Source organism: Mchenga conophoros, linkage group LG20 (genome assembly GCF_057382185.1).
Source record: "Mchenga conophoros isolate Kocher_MC1m ecotype Shallow Benthic linkage group LG20, M_conophoros_male_GT1.1, whole genome shotgun sequence".
Lineage (NCBI taxonomy): Eukaryota > Metazoa > Chordata > Actinopteri > Cichliformes > Cichlidae > Mchenga > Mchenga conophoros.
In genome coordinates this window covers 11085082-11105086 of record NC_140545.1, presented here as the reverse complement: position 1 = coordinate 11105086, position 20005 = coordinate 11085082, and the positions used below count along the sequence as shown (strand labels likewise).

At 39.3% G+C, this 20005-nt stretch overlaps 1 protein-coding gene across 2 annotated transcripts; it reads right to left on the bottom strand.

The window, feature by feature from the left end:
• Positions 1 to 603: 603 nt before the first annotated feature.
• Positions 604 to 19356, bottom strand: dennd2c (DENN/MADD domain containing 2C). Of its 2 annotated transcripts, none has more exons than XM_085259691.1 (19): positions 19028 to 19356; positions 14912 to 16006; positions 12937 to 13049; positions 12120 to 12199; positions 11790 to 11942; positions 10789 to 10867; positions 10512 to 10559; positions 9772 to 9956; positions 9186 to 9295; positions 8474 to 8543; positions 7305 to 7382; positions 6825 to 6965; positions 5692 to 5840; positions 4034 to 4211; positions 3771 to 3812; positions 3004 to 3112; positions 2365 to 2607; positions 1470 to 1556; positions 604 to 1394 (listed from the first exon to the last, which is right to left on the bottom strand). In XM_085259691.1, exons 2-19 carry the CDS (start codon positions 15799 to 15801, stop codon positions 1363 to 1365), a joined length of 2787 nt encoding a protein of 928 aa, XP_085115817.1. In that variant the 5' UTR covers positions 15802 to 16006; positions 19028 to 19356; the 3' UTR covers positions 604 to 1362. The 2 variants fall into 2 exon arrangements, with proteins under 2 accessions (XP_085115817.1, XP_085115818.1); XM_085259692.1 differs by having other exon boundaries at positions 605 to 1394; positions 10512 to 10556.
• Between the last annotated feature and the right edge of the window lie 649 nt (positions 19357 to 20005).

The window sequence follows — 20005 nt, the reverse complement described above, 5'->3', positions numbered from 1 at the left end:
AACGCGTCTTACCCTGCGTTATATTTCTATACAAGCAGAAGAATGTTATTCACCTCTTTTGAGGTTAGGCTTGTAATCAGTGTGAATTTCATATATAGTGAGTAAATTTAGGTCAAAGGAACAAACATTTTACATGATATGATGATCAGAAAAAAGAGCAAAATAATGTGTAAAGAACAGAAAGATTTTAAAAATCTATGTGCTTTGACTATATGTAATATAGTTCCTAGAAAAGCAAGGCCCCTTATTGCCCAACTGCCCTGTTAAATCAATTGTCTGACAACAACCTTAAATATAAAAAGTTTGCATAAAGACACTACAAAGACTAGATAACACTAGAATTACAATTTACATATGTAAATGCTCTTTTCCTGTATAAACAGGGTATTTTGTTATTTTACATCAACCAATCATACCCTGCTTTTTTCCCCCTTCCTGGTCTTTCTGAATAACCTACATGAACTAAAAATAATCTCACTATACTCACATTTTGAAGCGGACAACCTATGCTAAGATAAAATAAATAAATAAATAATGGCTTAAAATTGGTCCGTTATAGAGGGTTAAGGTAGAACCCAAAGGTTTGTGTATAATAAACAACTGAGAATTAAACAGTCTTGGAAGCTTATATTTAAAAAGTATGATAAGTCATGCTTTAATACAAAAATATTCCAAATACTGTACACTTGTTCTGAACATGTGCAAAATGTCAAAAAAAATATTTACAATTCCAGTAAACAGAATTTTAAAAAAAAAACCATATAATGACCAATTGATCGGATTGAGTTTGAACCTAGAAAAACAGAAACGTTCTCTTAGAGATATTAAGCCCAAACTGAAGAAACAACACAGACACAACATCCAAGTGACAGGAATGGAACAATGAGAATGTTATTTACATGCGCAAGTATAAGACACAAAAGACCCACCAGGCTGGATCCATGCACACAAATTTTAAATGTAAAGTACTTGATTGAAATGTAAGATTGATGCGATTCAAATGTTAGTAGAGTTCCAAGTAAACAGGTTTCTGTGTAAATGGACATAGTGGTTATAACCACACGCTCAAAGATACAACGGTTGATTCTAAGGTCCTCAAAAGAATTTGTAAAATTTAAAAAACAAAACCATATCCCACACACACACACTTTTCCAGTTTTCTCCCAGTAAGAAATGCACTGGTCTCAAACTTGAGTTCATGGTTATAACATGAGTCTGCTCCTCCACATCAAGTCTTCTTTGTCCCTTTCACCCTCTATCAGAAGACTCTTTCACAGGCACGGAAATTTCTCAGACCAGGAGCAACAAGAGTTCTGTTTTTAATCACAAAGTCCTTCTTTTACAGAGATGTTGGCCTTTTTTTCATTTAATTTGCAGGAGCTTCATCTTGTTTCCTAAAAGCAGAAGAGGAACAATTAAGTGATGAACACTAACCTTTTAAAATGAACATTTATTGGAGTGACACTTACCCAGTCCTTTAAGAAATTTGTTCACACCACTTGGCTCAGGCTCAGGGCATGAATCCAGATACTCAGCCACTCTGGTTTCAAAGAGACCTGTGGGAAAGATGGAAAGACAGTAGCAGAAAAAAAGGATTAGACAGTCTTCATATGCTACAGCTCATTACGCACAGACCAGATGTCAAAAAATGTAGAAACGCAGTAGAAAAGTGCATTATTCCCATCACACTGACATACTCATGGTCTCTTTTACATGCAGGATCAAAGTTTGTCTCACCTTATTTTTCACTTACACCGTATCAAACGTGCGTATGCACAGTTTGAATTTATGTGTGTGGTCTGCACATCTTTATAAATAGCATTGAGTGGGAAAAGGCTTATGCATACTTTTTGTCCGTTTATACGCCCAGCCCCTAGTGCTTGCATGCAGGGAAAATTGTTTTCACTCAGTTTTAGGCTCGCTTGTTGTGACTCATTTAATTTAATGCATATGTCTGCTTTAATATGATTCAACACTGCTATTTATCCATTTACCGGTTATGTGGAAACAATGACTTGTTTATTTCAACTTTTATGCAACATCTTGCAGGATGATGTTTTATATTCTTCACATTCATCTGTCCCACCAAGATGTACAACGTTGGCTACGTTTCACTGTGAAGCTGGATGAATTCTAAATTTCTGTTTTGCTTTTGTATTTTGCTGTTTATTGGCACAGCTCTGCAGTTATTATGTTAAAAGGTAAAGTCAGCCTCTGAAGCAATGAAATCTAAATCGAGCACAGTTCCAGCTGGCATGAGTGTCTCCCGCCTCATGATTTAGTTTTACCTATTTTTTTCAGAACTCTAACAGTGGAAACAAAATATTCCCAAACAGAAAAAAACATAACATCTAAAAAAATGACCTCTTCCTCCTCCCTTGCGCAGCTCCTTGTCCTGAATGAAACCAGCAAACATCTGAGTGTCCATGAAGAGCTGCAGGAACTGCCGGACTCCCCGAGAGGGATGAGATTTGCGGAAACTGTCCCGCTGGAGCTCCTTGTTGCCATTGGGGGACTCGACCATGTGGAGTGGATAGTGTCCCACTAGCTCCACGAACAATCGCACAAACGCCTCCGACATCAAGGAGCTCAAATCAGTTTGCTGGTCTGAATGATTAAATAAGGAAAATGTTAGCACAGCAGTAAGGTTAATACTCAAATGCTAAAATCCTATGATTACATGAAAAAAAGAACAACAACAAGGGGGTCATCAACACAAATCTGGTTAAAGATTTGTAATCACACAACTGGAACTAATGAGCAGAAAACAGAATGTGCATTGATCTGCAGTAGGTTTGCCCTACTGTGCTGCTGACATTTGCAGCTCATTTCTGCACAGCCAGATTTAGCTGGCAGAACAAAAGGACACACTGATAGTGCTATGATGAAAACTGATGCCAGCAAATATTCTTCTCATCGTCACTTTAAAAATGGAACTTCATCTTGTGATAGCGAGACTGTTTTGTAGATAAATCTTGTGTTCTTCGCGTCTGTTCCACCAACCTCCACACGTGTTTCCATTTTCTTCTCTCAGAATATCTTGCCTCTCCTCCAGGATCTGCTGCAACGCCGCCTGGAGTTTACTGGGCAGAATGCAGTCCTCATCGCCCAGCTGTCACACATCACAAGAAGGGTCAACAGCAGTCACATGATGCAGTTTCTAACCATGCATTTAATCCGTCACATTGTCTCATAGTTAATATCTATAGTAGCCTCAATATAAAAACATCAAATGTCACTCGTGTTTTCAATTTTTGCTGTGACAAACTAAATAATTATATTTGGTGCTTTGATCACATTGTTTTTTCATGCACTAGATTTAAAACCCAAGACCCAGTGTTAAACTTCAAAAGCACTCTGTACTGGGAAATGTAGCCATTTACTGTTTAATGTGCAAGAATGCAACAGGCCAAAGGAGCAGAATGCCTCCAGCCCACACTGTGCAAGTCAAAGATTTTTAGCCCTTTCATAAATTCAAACTGAATGGAGGGATGTTTCTAGAATTACTCATTATGTGTATACTAATATAATGAGCACAACCACACAAAAGTCTGTCAATGACTGAAAAGACTTACTGTTAACTGACAAAATTGCAGCACTGAATCAGCCTTAATGTTTTGATTGTGACAGGACTATGTTCTGGGCTTACATCCCATATAATTTGTCACTCTCAAAATATTCAGCATGCTACCGAGGGACAAGTGTAGGCAAAGCCATCTTTTTGACTGAGACCACACCTATCATTCCCATTATACGTTGTGTGTACACACCTGAATGACAAACTTGTTTGCACACAGATCCACTATGAGCACCTGGGAAGACAGCAAGAAGAAGAATTGACAGTTACTAACTGTAAGACTTAACAATTGTGTAATAAGAGTTATATAAAGGTCCAGTGAGTGTGAGTTACAGTGTGCTGCTGCACAGTGGAAGCAACAGCATGCGTGGAGTGAATATACAGCCAATAAACCATTACACAGGCAGGACTGTCTTTTTAAAGCTCTTAATTGTTTTCAAAATTATTTTTACAGACCTCTTCAATGGGAAGCTCCAGCACCTGTGGCAGGCAGGGTGCCAGCACCCCAATAAGGAATGGGGTGGGGGAACAGCTGATGTCCAGCATGCTGGCTGGTAACACCGGCACGAAGGTGTGCTGCCAAGTAAACGGGTAGAGCAGCGCCAAGGCTGCGTGGCTGCAGCGTGACAGCACACTGCAGTGAAGAGATTAGATGAGAGATGAGGTTTATCAAAACACTATTCATGCAATTCCCACACAGATCACATGACACTGAGATATCAATCATGGCTCCCTAAAGATAGAGGATGGCCACATGTATTATTTTTCCACCAAACACTCACAATAAACTGTAAGAGCTTTCAGCAAAACGCCTTAAGTATCAAAGGATTCTCTCAATGCAACTGATCTATGTTAATCCTCTTAGTTCAGCAGTCACTGCTACTCCTGCTGACACTCCTCGTCCCTTTACAGAAAGTTGCATGCGTGCTGTGAAAATCCTCCTCCGCTTTCACCTGGTTGCTCAACTTCTACAGCTAACATTTTCTTGGTTTTGCCAAAGAGCCTTTTTTGTGTTTTTCAAACAGTATCTGTAGCCTCACTAAGATATTCAATCTTTAAAAGGTGAATCGCTAATTTCCCCCAACATTTTCAGCTGCTCTTAGCAAAAAGCCAAATTTCAAATAAAGCTACTTGGAAAAGAAATTTTAAAAAATTTCTCATGGACATTTACTTACGATCTACATTTAATAACTTTCTAATTACCATCAGTCACTTTTAGAGCACTTAACAGAGCAGTAATTGCTTGCCATGCTATTAGAAACTTTTAATTAGTAATTTAGTGTATGTGATCTTTTGATTTTTCTTAATTAATTTTAGACTGTGTCACTTTCTCTAATGTGGCAGTCTCTATTTTTTAAGCTCAGTGTAACAAGCAGCTCACAGATGTTACTTAAATGATGTAAAACACAGTTAATTTCACCATGTGCAATGTGTTATTTATACCCAGTGTTAGCATTTCTATATTACTTTTTGGTTATTTGGCTAGAGTAAAAGTGAGTTATGGTAACTGGATCAGAGAAACACATTGGTGCAGCATTGCTCGGGTATTGGCATATAACTCTGCACTAAGGTTGTACACATACCAGTCATATGCTTGAAGTTCCAGGTCTGATTAGTTTTGAGTTTGTCTCTTTTGCTCTCTATATCCCACTCTGCTCTCTAAATGTAGCATCTGAGTATTCTGTCTTTCCTCACAATTGAGCAGCTCAAAATTGTATTCAGTGTGACTTGTTTTGAGCTGTTTTGTGTATGTAGCAATTTTTAGTTATCCTACAAGGATACAAATGATGTTAAAAGAAGCCTCCATGTCAGCCTGAGCACAGACAAACTAGAGTGGATCATGCATGATCCGGGCAGCATATGAACTACTTGGTGTGAACAAAAGCCAAACCAATGTTGGACAGAAATCGGTGTTACATCCTGTATCACCTAATGTTCTCACAACTTTTTGAAACAGGTGCTCAGCTTTAACAGGAACTGTTAGAAGTTTGACATAACAATGCAAACTTACAAAGGCATATATCATGGTGGAGCGAATTACCCACTATATTGCTGTATTATAGCCATCAATGCCTGACTGGTCCTGCTGTGAGATGCATGCTACTACATCATACCTGAGTTTGTCAGCGACAAAGATGACCCTCCTCTCGAGCAGAAGGGAGGCGAAAACCTGCAGGAGTTTTGTGACACTGAGACATTCCAGCAGACTGTCAAAGTCCACATGCTCCAGTCTGGAGTCCACAGGTCGGCATAAAGTCAGTTCCTTGCAAAGCAATGAGAGCACACTCAGTCAGGCTAAATATAAATTGTAGTTGTTGACAGTGTGTATGAATGGCTGAAATGTTTATGCAAAACTAAGCCTTTTAGGATGCTGAATACCCATGTTCATGTTGTTCGATCTTTTAACATCTGCCAGATCACCAGAGACTTATGAATGATTAGAGCCAGGGGTTTTGTTCTGTTCTAGCCACATATCGAATAAACATAATTCCGGGAACTAGAGGTTGTTTTTCTTTTTTTAAAGAATGAAATCTGATACGTGCATTTCAGCCTTGTAATTCCTCCGATACAAGTTTTTCCATGTGGGTATGCCAAACAAAAGCATAAAAAGCACCTGGGGAGATAAGTGTGTTTTTTGTCCTGACTCTCTCCCCTCATCCCCAACTGGTCAGGGCAGATGGCCGCCCATCCCTGAGCCACGCTCTGCCTGAGGTTTCTTCCTGTTAAAAGGGAGTTTTCATTCTTCCCACTGTTTTCAAGTGCTTGGTCGCAGGGAGTAAAATATGATTATTGGGGTTTTTTCTCCATTATAGTAGGATCTTCAACTTGAGCACGTTGAGGCAACTGTTGTGATTTCGCTATATAAGTAAAACGGTGTTGAAATGAACTGAATATGATGCTGAGCTCTTGAATTTTAAGAGGTTATAGTCAATGGTCAAATGATAGATGGGGACTTTAGATATAGGTTTTAAATCTAGGACTTCCAAATGTAAGGCTTTGACTTTGCCACACTCCCTGAGTTTTACTGGAAAGGATCCTTACTTTGCATATTTTGACTCTGTAAAACAGAAGTGATCAAACAGTTTGCTGTCAGTGTTTAAAAACACATATATATGTTGCAGCATGGCTGAGCCCTATTGTTTTCACAAATACCCTAAAATTTTGAGTCATTCTGAGTTTGCAGAAGGGAGTGGCTAGAAGGAGCAAAACTACTAATTAACATTTCCTCTTTTGGTTTCAGGCTTACCTCACTCCCAGCGCCTGGGACGAAGCTCTTAACGGTAACTGTGCGTCCAGGGGCTGGAAAAGGAGCTTCCATCACAGTACGCATAAAAGGGTACACGAGAGCCGGAGATATTTCTCTGCGCCTCTCCACCTCTTCCAGAATCTGGTCAGACAAAGCCAGATGAATCAATTTTTGCATGCAGATGGGGTTTTCCTTCAGAGCACACTACTGGTTGTTAATTTCCCTCAGGCCAGCTGAAGGATGGATGAGACACAGTTACATGCATACGATTTCCTTTTGGGAAAGAACCCCACACCCAGTGACTCCTCAGGATTATCTTCTAGTGCACCCTCATCCTATCTTTAAACATGCAGTTTTAAGGCAGCGGGTTTCACAATGTTCAGGGGATTAGCACTAAACTGTAGTCGATCCAGCTCTTTTCATGTCGCAGTAAAAAGTTCTATCAGCAGAAATATGTGTGCACATGTGTTGTGTCTTTACCTTTGCAAAAAGATTGAAACAGCCCAGCTTGCTGACAATACAGTGCACCTCAGGAAGTCTCTTCCCCTTTCCACTGGGCTTAAAGAGACAGTTTCAAATGATAAAAAGGAAGAAACAGAGATGTCATTACAACACCATTAAACACGGCATATCTCTCTCAGTCTCTAAAATGGCAGGAGTAGAAAATCCTAAAAGTCATAAAGTCCCTATCCATGTTTTTCATAGTGGCATCAGTTTTTTCCCCCATGTCCTCTTCATAAGACGTAACATCCAATGTTGAAACTATAAAAAAACCCTGAAAAATCTGAAAAAAAAACTGTGCTTGGACAATAAAATTTAAGTAGAATATCAATGACAAAGCTAATCTGGATCAGGAACCATCACAATCCACAGAATATAGGCCATAAAAATGACAAAAGCAAGCTGGAGCATAATTTGGGTGCAGACCCATGAAGTGATCACTTGGTGTACCGGTAAGTTGGATTAAATCCTATTGAGATTCTTTGTAATCATGACTGGACCGTTTTGTTGTTATGAAAGCAGTCATATGAAGTTATTCTCTAACTGCAAATTGAAGATTTCTAAGTGCAGGAAAACCGGGCGGCACAAGTAATCTGAGCATGAGTTTTATGCTTTGGGGATTTACAGCAGACACTTTGCAATGGTTTCCGCCATGTTACAAACACAATTACTGGATTAATCAAGAAAATAACCTGCAGGTTAATGAAGTGAAATTGAAATAGATGTTAATGACACAGTATCTGAAGCAGCGTCTGGAGAAACAGCAAAACTGAAAAAGCTCTCTAAGTTGTGCGAGTTGAGAAAAACAAAATATAAAACTCTCCACATTAGATGTGGCCTAGATCTGTCTGTACTACCCAACAACAAAGTTTATCGCAGACATCTTAACAAGACAACTGCAATAGCAGTAACAAAGCAAAAGAAAAGCACAACACTTGTCATAATTTCAACATACAAAACTGAACCCTTCTCAGGCTAAGGAAAAGGGAACATGATGAAATTCTTCTTGCTCTCTGTCATTAATACAGAAGTGGTTTATGGTCTGTGACTCACATCTCCTAAGAGATGTTGAGTAAGCACAGGGCAGGCTGCCATATCATGACACACACACACACACACACACACGAACATTTGAGTCAAATGCTCACCAGGATCTTACGGCAGTAACAAAACCAGCGGCTGCCATCTTCTCCAGTCAGGACAAAGGAAAACGTCTCGCTGTCAACGCAAACACAGATAATGCTATTTATCCGAGGTAATTTAACCATGATGTTCCATGTATAAAAATTGGTGGGAAAAGAGCTGGCTTGATATGAATGATTTCATTATGGAATCATTTCATTACAATTAATTAAACAGGAAAAACACTACACTAAATAAAGACAGACAGAACAGAAAATATGTACATGTACATATTTGTCGTCTGGTAGTTTGTATTGGCACAGATGCATATTTTAGAGGCAGGAAGGGAGTGCAAGTTCTGAGCATAACCCTCATTACAACAATGAACCGCACAGACAAAATGCATGCCCAATTCCCCTTAGCACTCCAATTTAATTAGATCAGACAAAACTTTAATCATCCCTGTGGGGAATTTAAGTGATTGCAACAGTGATTTATGGGTTACAACTAATAGCTGGAGATATTAATAGAAAAAGAGGAAATGGGGTAATAAACATGGCATAAATAAGAACGCTGAACAATACAAAGTCAACAAAAGGACTCCAACACAAAGAAAATGAAAGGAAGATGAAGAAATAATACAGTCTCATGTTACCATTACATCACTGGCTTAGCTTTGCTGTGACACAGCATACATCAGGCATGGTGTTAAAACATTGTTGTTGTGTTTAAGCTGACCTAGGCATCAGTGCAGAAGGTTTCCAGTCCTGAGAATCAGGGAAGCAGAACCTTGGGATCACCTTCAGCTGATCCTCAGCTTCTTTGGAAAGCCGGGACGACTTCTCAAACTGAAAGAGAAAAACTCAAGGCTACTACAGGCCAGTCGATTCCCAGAGATCCAATAAAATCAATAAAACAAACAACAACAAAAAAACCCACCAAAAATTTAAAGTGTTAAAAGTTTCCTGTAAATTAAAATAAATAAATAATAATAATAATAATAATAATTTTTTAAAAATCAACAAACATGCACAGTCTCAAGTATGTGGTCGAATGCACCTAAAGAGATCATTTCTTTTATATTCCAGGGAGAAAAATGCAAATATATACCCAAATCTGGAAAAACACATCAAAAGAGTCCATCTGAGAAGCCTTATATCAGCCTGGGAAATTCCCCGTATACAAATTCTCAAAAGGATTTTTTGTTATGTACAATGAGAATCCCTTAATATCACCAAACAAGATTACAATTTAGTTGTGAAATTGTCACAAATGACATCAATTCATGCAATATGAACAAAGCAGAGTTGTGCAGACTGCTAACCATTTTGGGGAACTGTTGTGTAATTTCAGGGGAGTAGGTGTTTTCTTGGGAGCTTTTTCTTAGTGACACCACCACAAAGATCTGGAAAAGCTGCTGCTGCTGCATCTGGATCAGGTCTCTCTCCAGGGTGCGGTAGCCTGGCCTTCGTTTCAATGTAGACTGGATGTAAACTGATCTCCTGGAGCCTGTTCAACACCACACAGTGACACAATACAGTCATGTTTATCCTGGGAAAAATCCCAACCAGCACAGAGAAGCAATAAAAGGTCTTCTTAATGTCTATATAATGTAAAACTGTAGCTATAACACTGACTACTTTAAGGTTGCTCAATGATGACCTATCATGCTAATTTCTAACTCTGCTTTTTATTCTTCAACTCTACTACAGCGTTGCATGATTCACACTAAATAAAGAATCCTTTTTATCTTATGCTGAGCCTTGATTCAACTTATTTCATTCACTGCCTGAAACAAGCTGTTTTAGCTCCATCTTTCTAATGAATGACTTATCCTTTAAACATTAGTTGAGCTCCTAATTAAAAACTTTGGAGATGTTTGGTGTGATCATTTAACACTAACACTATACAGTATATGATGTTTTTATCTTCTCGTTTTACCGTAGCACTGGATTTATACTTTCATTTTTAGGAACTAATAGTATTTACTCCATATAAAGTTATCTACCTGTAAACTTTACCCAGAACTAGCATAAAGTGAAAGATTCTGTACGTTTGTTATACCTTTGGTGCCGTCCTCAGGGTCGCTCTCAGTCCCGCTGGTCTCCTCTGCTTATATAAATTGGAGGAGGCGGGATAGATTAGTGAGAAGCAGAGGAATGGGGAAAACTTGACAGGCCATAATCAGATGCAGACAGCAAGTCTTTGTTTCATAATTTCATTTCATTGCCGACTGCGACTGGCCTTATGTGTATCATCAAAAGATGGGTATTTCCACCAAGAGGCTCAACTTAATCTTGATGTGTTGATGTGGATCTGCCACTATGTGTTTGTGTCTCACCTCGCACGGTGACTCCTTGGTTCTTCACTCTCTTCCTCCCTCGCTTGTCATCAAAGATCGTCTCGATTTTGTTGACATACTATGTAGTAGAAGCACAGGTGCTTGTCAGCCCCATAATTTTAGAGCCATTGCAGAATCCTGATTACATGGAATTATGATATATAGCCACTAACAGCTACTAAATACATAATTATATTACAGATTTTCAGCATTTTTTTCTTCTTTTTTTTAAAACCCCATACCCTTGTTGTTCTTTCTAAAAGAACATAGAGCGGGAAGCTTAAACTTTGTTTTTAAAAGAAGCGCTGCCAATTGAGGAAACAAACTCGTATGGCAATGACAAGTAACATGTCTAACTAACCATAACAGCACTGTTTTGAAGCAGAACAATACATAATAAATGAGTTATTGTCAAGATCTAAATGTGTATTTTTAATATATTCAAAGATTTCCCAAAAGCGGTTTGTCTAAAATATTTAAGAATACTCAACTCACTCAATATTTCATTATTACTACAGTTTCAGATATTCATTTTACACTATTGAAAAGTTACACAATGGTCTCTTCCTAAAAACAATCAAAATCAACATGACGGGCTTTTTCAAACTAGCTCAAACTCATGGTACTTGGGTCACATTGGGTTTTTTAAGCCATAACCTCTTTTTTCTACAAATATATTTTAAAAAACGCTTTTTTCCCTCTTTACCTTGTCAGTAAAGTCTGTCCCTGTCCAAAACCTTTCCACAGCCATGGGTTAGATGTCCGTAATACTCTTCTGTCTGAATTTACACAAAGTGTTTACACATACTGCTCCAACACTATCTATTATTTTCAGCATCAGCTTCTTCCTGTTCAACAAGTAACCGCCTCCTTTTCTGTTCTACGTAAAACATGAATCATCATTCACTGCCACTCTGTCAGTCACAGGTCACATGGAAATGGGCACCAAAAATGCTGTCAGCCAGCCATAGTATCAAATTCAATTGTATGTGCAAATATACCTGGGGTATCCTGTGTATTTTCTGAGTGCTTCCACGCCGTGGTGCAGCTGGTTTGGGAGTGTCTGCAATGGTTGAAGATTTGGACACAGCTTGGAACACCTTCCTGTCCACTTTACTAGCATACCTGTATAACGTTTGGGGTTTAGAAGGCAACTGGAACAAAAGAAGTGCTAAGTTAATGCTCAGTTTCAGATAATTACTTGGTATCAAACTACAATAATTCCTTCTTCCTTTGTTTCTCAGGTTGACACATTTGTTACATTGATGCATAACTAATAAAAATACTCCTGTACTATTAAAGCGGGACATACATGGAATGTTATCCATTACCTTTGGGAGAGGCCTTGCAATAGGGATACACATTGGAGATAGCTTGACATCCTCATAGGGGTTATCTCTGGTCACATCACCTGAGGGTAAGGTAGAGTGATGGGAAGGATTAGACAGCATGCCTGGACGTCTTCAAGACATAGAAGCAACTGAGACAGCCTAAATTTGCTGAAACTACAACAAATTGTTTAAAATGCATGGTAGCACCTATCTGCCAAGTGCTGTGAAATACTGAATTTGTGACATTGCAATGCAAAAGCTATTATTATACACTTGTATCAAACAGCTAGGCCACATTTACAGACACTACATATTGTGAATAGGTGTTATGTCTGATCCCACTAGTCACAGCATGTTTTTCCATCGTGAACATGAGGAATAATTCTAGTAACTGTAGGAAATCTGTGGGCAATCAGGAAAAGGAAACATCATCAGTTGAGCTGCTATACTTAGTACTACTAAGTAGTACTAAGTATAGTATGCTTAGTACTACTAAGTATACTATACTAAGAATAGTATACTTAGTATACTATTCTTAGTTAGCGTATTGTCTGTCTTGTTAATGTTGGTTTATAATGGAGCACTGTAACAAAAAAATATTTTCCCCCAGGGATCAATAAAGTATTCTGATTCTGATTCGGATTATACAACAATAAGCCAAATCCTAACTGAGAATACTGAAATTTACATCAACCCAGCGACAGGTACCCAGGAGTCTTTATGATTTCCTGTCTTTGTCTTTTGTGCTAACAGCCAGATAAATCAGAAGCTCTGGAAGTTCATTCAAAATCAGCTCCACATTGGGAATAGGACTTACAGACGATGTCCTCGTAAATATTGTCATCAGAGTAGGCATGGTAAAGGGCATCATCTGCCCGAGGGCCTTGCTCTGCCGTCAGGCGTGATGCATCCTCATACTCAAAGGACTTCCTGTGACAGGGAGAGAAGCGATGGCAGTGAGAAAGGCTGTTGACCTAAAGATAACCATTATACTGTTCACTCTATTGTTGTATGTTTAGCCATTGCCCGACAACAAAATGCCTTGTTGATATGAAACCCAGAAAAACAAGGAGATAGTGCAGGGAGAGAGAATAATCATCATGGAAGGAAATGACTGAGCGCATGATAGAGAAGTTGCAATATGGTAACAGTTTTTCTGTGTCACAGACAGTACAGAAATATGGAAATGGACAGTCTGTCTGAGTGCAGAAACTGAAACTTCGATGTTACTAAAGTTCACGTGATAAAATACCTGGCCAGGTGCAGATACTTCATAATGTACAAGCTTAAATGAAAGCTTCCTCTAAAGATGGTAAACAAGAAGCCCTGTGCTACCTGTGTGCAGACATGACAGGAAGACTCCGAATCGAGCTACTGGCATAAACTAAAAAGGTTGATTACATTGCCTACAATACGTAACAACAAAAATATTGCACAATTAGTAGTTTGTGAAACTGTTTTACAGTTTATGAAACATCCTGTCCTGTGCTCTAACAGAGGGGAAACAGACTTTCTCTACCTACATGTGAAAAAAATAACCATTCAAACTTTTTAATCTATTGGACAAGCAAACTTTCGTCCTCTTTGAAAGGGTACCTAATGATAAAGGCACTGCAATCAATAACACCTACACCTACCTATGTTTGTATCTTTATATTTCAACAATAGAGTAGGAAATATACCCCATTATTCATTATACTGTCAAATGTATGAAATTAGAATTAATGGATCCTGATTAGAGGCCAATAATTAGAGCCTTTTTAAAAAAACAACAACATATGGTCCAAGTATCAAGTTCTCTTTTACACTCAAGTATATTTTACCATTATTCACCGTCTAAAAACCTCTTTAAAGTCTTCAAAATGCCCGAGTCTATTATTAATATTTTACACTGCATGTATTATAAACATCTGCCAGTTTTCTATGACTGGCCAATCCAGGAAATTCAGCCAGTAGAGCCTTTGATGCAATAAAAGGTCATCAGAAACAAAAATTATATTACAGGATCTGCAGGGACAGCACCAGTCAAAAGTCCATCCAAAGTGCTGACTGGTATTGTAATCATTTCAAATGCTGGTGTCAAAGTGCGCGGTTCTACTGTCAGAAGGACAGCACCAGCTTCAGGTGGAATGGCCAAGTCAGATTTGAATAACACTGAAATATTGTGCACGCAGGATAACCCACACACAACTTCAGATATTTTACATGATAACAAATTGTCAGCAAGGTATATTAGTTTCTAAGGCCAAAGGGTGTACTTTCTTTATCTGCAGAGAAGTAAAATCTATCAATCATTTTTTTATATTTTGTTGAAACCATTGATCACTCCTTTTCTTTACCATCTTTGTCTGTATGTACCGTATTAAAAAGGATTAAATGTTTGCTTTTTATGTGTCAAAAGCAATGGTTTTCACAGGACTACAGATAATATAAGCATGTGACACAGTTTAGTCTTGTTTTACTCGGCCTTTAAAATAATGAAAGAGGAACTGTGTGTGTGTGCCCGATGAAGATGACCCTGGACCCATGGCTGCTCAGGAACTAGGCCATTTCTAGACAATAGACGACAATGCTGCCAGATATCATGTGACATCACACCAGGACCCCAGCCAGCAATCAGACTCTGACAGTACCCTCCCCACCCCAAAACTGCTCTACATATACTGTAACTGTTCAGTAAACCTTTCTACTATAGTTTATATCAAAGAAAGTGCTGCAACAGTTCCATTCTACTTTACTTTTAACAAGTACTCTATGATTATTTATGCTTTTCTTTTTGTGCACTTACTGACCTGTTCTTTTTATGTCTTGAAAGTCCTTCACTCTTTCCAACTGGACACGGAGGAGGTGGGAAGTTGGGTGGTTGAGCTACCCTCCTGGTTCTCGTGTTGGAGTGATTGTTATGAGAGGACCCTCTGTCCCATTGTACCATGTACCCTGTGTTGTTACTGTTCTTGGTTCCCCGATACTGGAATGTCCGCTGAGGTTTAGGAGGGGGATTAGCTTCACCTGATGATCCTCTGCCTTTCTCCCAGAGCAGTCTGTTTCCCTCAAGCTTCCGCCAGAAACCCCGGGAAGTGTAGAAGTTACCAGCAGGCATGTTGTCTTCTGGATCATCAGTTGACAGAGGTAGAGGTTTAGAAACTACTTCAGCATCCAAGATACGACCTATTTTTTGGTCACCGTTGGCAGTAATGATTCGTTTATCTGTAGCCTCCACTTTGGGAGATGCAAGTATTTGCGTTGAAAATGTTTTATTTCCTGGCGACGTGGCTAATAATTCACTGGAACCACTACGCACCGGTTCTGACTTCCTGCCACCCACACTGTGTCCAGCCTGTGCTGGGGATTCCTGAAAATCAAATTCCGAGTTATTTCTTTTTGAGACGTCGGCTTTTGCATGAAGACCGCCTCTCCAGCTCTCGTTTGGACAACCATTGCCTAGGAGATCTCCAGACAGAGTCCGAGATACAGTCAGAGGATGTACTTTCACTCCAGTATCATGGCCACTGCTCTGCTGACTGCGGCCTTCCCACTGGGAGATCTTCTCCTTGATGTTAATGACTTGCTTGTGAGAAGGTATCCTCAATGGTGGCCGTCCTTGCTTGGCTGTGGGAGCCTCATTCTGCAGCACAACCTCACCAACCCCACGTCTGACCTGCTCCGCTCTTAGAGCCAGCATATTGTGTCAGCTCATCGCGAATCCTCCATAGGTAAATGTATCAAGTATTTCCCCACAACAGACAGAATCTACTTATTGTTAATTATCCATAAACTGTAATCAAAATCAAAAGAGCCACAAAGTTTATTGTTGGTTCTGTTCTGTCTTCATGTCGTTGTGTGGTGGCAGAGGATCGTTTTCCTCTTGTCTCATTTTATAAAACAACCTAAAAAGAAGATGACAGACTAAAATTACTTATCAGTACAATTAAATCACATCCAAAGAGCACAGTGCACACTGTAGGATCAGAGAAACAAAACCCCAAGGGAAATCTTTCCCCTGAAACAGCATGCATCCAAAGGTGAAGACAAGAACATACTCATGTGAATGCTGGTTTCTGAAAATAAACCTAGTAAAAAAAGAGAAAAAAAGTAAAGACAGTGACAGTGACACATACACTACTATGTATGTGTGCAGTGACCCCCCCCCAAAAAAAAAATAAAAAATTCTTCTAGGCCTAGGAGATTTCTGTGATGCCTTCTTCCTAGGCCTCCTTATAGCTGGTCAAATACAAAAACACCTGTAGTACAGCAAATCAAATGCACCTCATTTGAAAGGCTGTCTTTAAATGGTATGGGGGAAGACCATCTATGCCAGGGGTCGCCAATCCCAGTCCACGAGGGCCGGTGTCCCTGCAGGTTTTAGATGTGTCCTTGATCCATCACAGCTGATTTAAATTTAAATGGATAAATTACCTTCTAAACATGTTTTGAAGTTCTCCAGAGGCCTGGTAATGAACTAATCATGTGATTCAGGTGTGTTGACCCTACAGGGACACCGGCCCTCGTGGACTGGGATTGGGGACCCCTGGTCTATGCGATTTCATGAAGCGTTTGAGACACGGAAAAACACACGAATCTCATTTCTTGCATAAAGAGCCAACGGCAATTGATGACGGGGAGCATTTTAACCCCACCTATCCACATGTGGTCGAGCTCTAGATTAGGCGTTCCTCACGTGGTTTAACTATTTATCAGACACAAAAAATAAAAAGATATAAGACAACATATTCTAAATAACTGCGGCCTTTGCTATATGCACTTTAAACTAAAAATCACATGTTGTCAAACATGCACAGATTTGATGTCTGCGATTGTTTTGCAATGCACTCAGTCTGATTTATATATCCTTAGCCGGCATCAACATGATTGCTGAAGTCTCTTGCTCCTGCTTCGCTGGAACCAAACTATTTGGACACGTCGCACATGAGGATCAAGAAGGGGAGACATGGTAAAATTCCACAGCATAGTTCATGATGACTATGAGCTGCATTCCTGCAGATGGAGAGGAGGAGGGTCAGTAAATAGATTCAGCTACAGACAGTCGGACAGTCACTCAGTCTTGCAAATGACACCTTTGTCTGCGTATGACCCAAATTAAACGTATGTTTGTAGTGGAATGCTGCTCCATCATAGCCAGACCATGCAATGACAATGCAGCTCCCGAACTGACCCACTTGCACTTATTCGTCTGTGTGCGGTATGTAGTACAGGAAGACATGAGTTGCGTTTCCTGAGCTGGAGGAAGAAGGATCAGCAGTGTCCATAATTATGGTGCAGAAAGATTTTCACCCAACCACTGGTTTAAGCTATGTTTAGATCATCTATATTCAAACACTGACTTGGAAATACAAGAAATCCAGAAATATATCAGCCACTGGCCACTTACAGTAACACTGTGAAACATATCAAAATGGGAGCTTCCCTCTTTTCCATGGTATTCAGTTAAAATCAAATATTAGTCCCAAAGCAGTGAACTGTACATTGTTGTGTAGAAAAGCCAGAGGGAAAGTCAAAATGAACATTTTAATAAGGCGTTCAGCTTTACAGAGTGGCATCCCAGCATTATTTTAGTGAAACTCACTGAGTCATCCATGTAGAAACTAGACAGGGGACACACAAAGCTTGGAGAACCCAGTCATCAGTTGGCAACTAAATTAAACCTAATTGCAGCTTCAAAACCGCCACAACACGCCCTGCAGAGACGTGTGGCATGACATGACATGTTGGAGGTGAGGTATTGTACAACTGTAGTTTATCACCAGCAGTGGCAGTCGGGAGTATAATAAAAGAAAAATGCAGGTTTGCTTTACACCAACATAAAAGGACAGAGCAAGATAAAGTACCTTAAAACGACTGATCCTTCAGCAGTCAGCGGGGTACAGAGGCATTCATTTCCACATCTCCAATGAGGGAGTGACAGACAAACAGCTTTTATGTTGTGTTTTGTGTCAAGTTGTTGCTGCTAGCTGTGCCAAAACAGTCCAAGTCCTCTCATAAACACAGACTGAGGCAGATAAACAATCTAAACATCATTACTTCACAATACCACAGTGATAACACCTTGAGTGGCACATGAATATCGAAGAGGCTTTGTCTTGACAGTTATCAATTAACCAAGTTGATTTTCCTATATATTTGGCAAAGCAGACAAATGATTTTCATAGAGCATTTTACAGCCTTAAAGGACAGAGACCTTTGGGAGCTCTATGACCTGAATTGCCTCCATATTTTCTGTTATGAATAGTTACTATGTCCAGATAAACGGAGATAAACTGGAGATTAGCAGGAATGCATGCGGACTGAGTGAAAGGAAACTAGGCTCATGTTTTAAAAAAACAACAACAACAACTGTAAAAATAAATAAATAAATAAATAAATAATAAAAAAATGTCACCCCGCCCTTGCAAAGAACTGAAACTTGGAAACTTAACGGACTCGTTATGGTGAAACCTGTTAAACCGCCGGCTGGAACAGCAATACAGGAATAACGTTTTAGTCACCAGCGAAATCGTACAGTGTAATAAACGAAAAGAAGAAAAATAATAAAAATAATTTATTGGATGCATGCCGAGTTGAAGAAAGGGACTTACTGAACCAGAAAAAGTATTGATACTTACATTAAAACGTGATAATAGCTATACATAATACCGTCAGGTTAAACTTGCCATAGTTTCAGTGGCGTTTGGTGTTGACTTGTCACCATATGAAGAAAGCACAAGGATTGGAGAAGTGTGGGAGAGCTATAAATTTTACGGCCAGCTATTAGCTAACGATATCACTGAATGCAGAAACAGAGCTCCTTGAACATTTTAACTAGGGTTTTCTACGAGAAAGTGATATATAAGCTGTGAAGTAAGTGTAAAGATAGAAAGATGGGTAGATGTGCTAGAATCCATACTACTTACCAAAGTATAAGCAGGACTCATGTTCTTTCCTCGTTTTCCCGGCGATAAAATAAAAACCGCAAATAAAATCCGACTGCGCTCGGTCTCATCGTTCTATCTGGGAAGGTCTCAATAACGTAAAAAAAAAAAAAAATGCTACCGTTGTTCAAAAAAAGCAGCCTACAGACTGGTAAACTTAACTTATGAGCACGAAAACTTTATGAGGTATAAAAACGTACCGCTTATACTAATATCTAAACACAGCATGAACAACAACCACAAAGAAAGTGGCCACAGAGGAGAGAAAAGCTGCTAAAGCAGAACACTCCTCGCCCTCCGTCTTTGGACAATTAGCGTCAAGTCAGCCTGAAAATGCGATTTCCGGTTGTAACTTTCAAAATATAAGAGATAACAATTCACCGAGTGTCGTTTCCCCCAATTTATAAGGTGTTCATTGAACTTTCTGGGTGAAAATTGTTTTTTGTTTTTTTGTTATGTTCAGTTTTTTATGTTGTCCGTTTTTTATTTTTTATGTGTCCTTTATAAAACGTAAATATTGTAAAAGTAAATGTATTTTAGTCCACTGCAATTGTACGTTTGCTGGCGTCAGTTGTCCAACAAGACCACCGGGATATCGACATCATAACACATGCCACTGAGTTTTGGGAGCAACAAAAGTATCTGAAATGATTTCAAATATTAAAGGAACAAGCAACATTTACATGCATTATCCACCACACCATTATTTATGACAGCACTGCTGGAAGTGGTTAACAAATAACTGTGTTGGGGGGTTGTAATGCAACATTTCTGTCTTGTTTACAATAAAAATAGTTTACCGTGCTTTTATTTGACTTCCAGCTTCCCTCATACTGTTTCTGTCGAGCTTGACGCGCTGACTGTGAGAAAGTTTGCCTGAAGCCTCCAAGAGAGACGACGTCATCACCTCAACTCCTGCAGCTGTCAACACTGAACAAATACTGCTGTCTTTGAGTGTCC

Excerpts from the sequence above, each read along its gene's own strand:
- dennd2c (XM_085259691.1), bottom strand. The coding sequence starts at position 15,801 with ATGCTGGCTCTAAGAGCGGAGCAGGTCAGACGTGGGGTTGGTGAGGTT. Across the intron at positions 9,957-10,511 it reads CCCTGAGGACGGCACCAAAG|GCTCCAGGAGATCAGTTTAC; the intron begins GTATAACAAACG and ends GGTGTTGAACAG. Across the intron at positions 1,395-1,469 it reads CAAATTTCTTAAAGGACTGG|GAAACAAGATGAAGCTCCTG; the intron begins GTAAGTGTCACT and ends TTCTGCTTTTAG.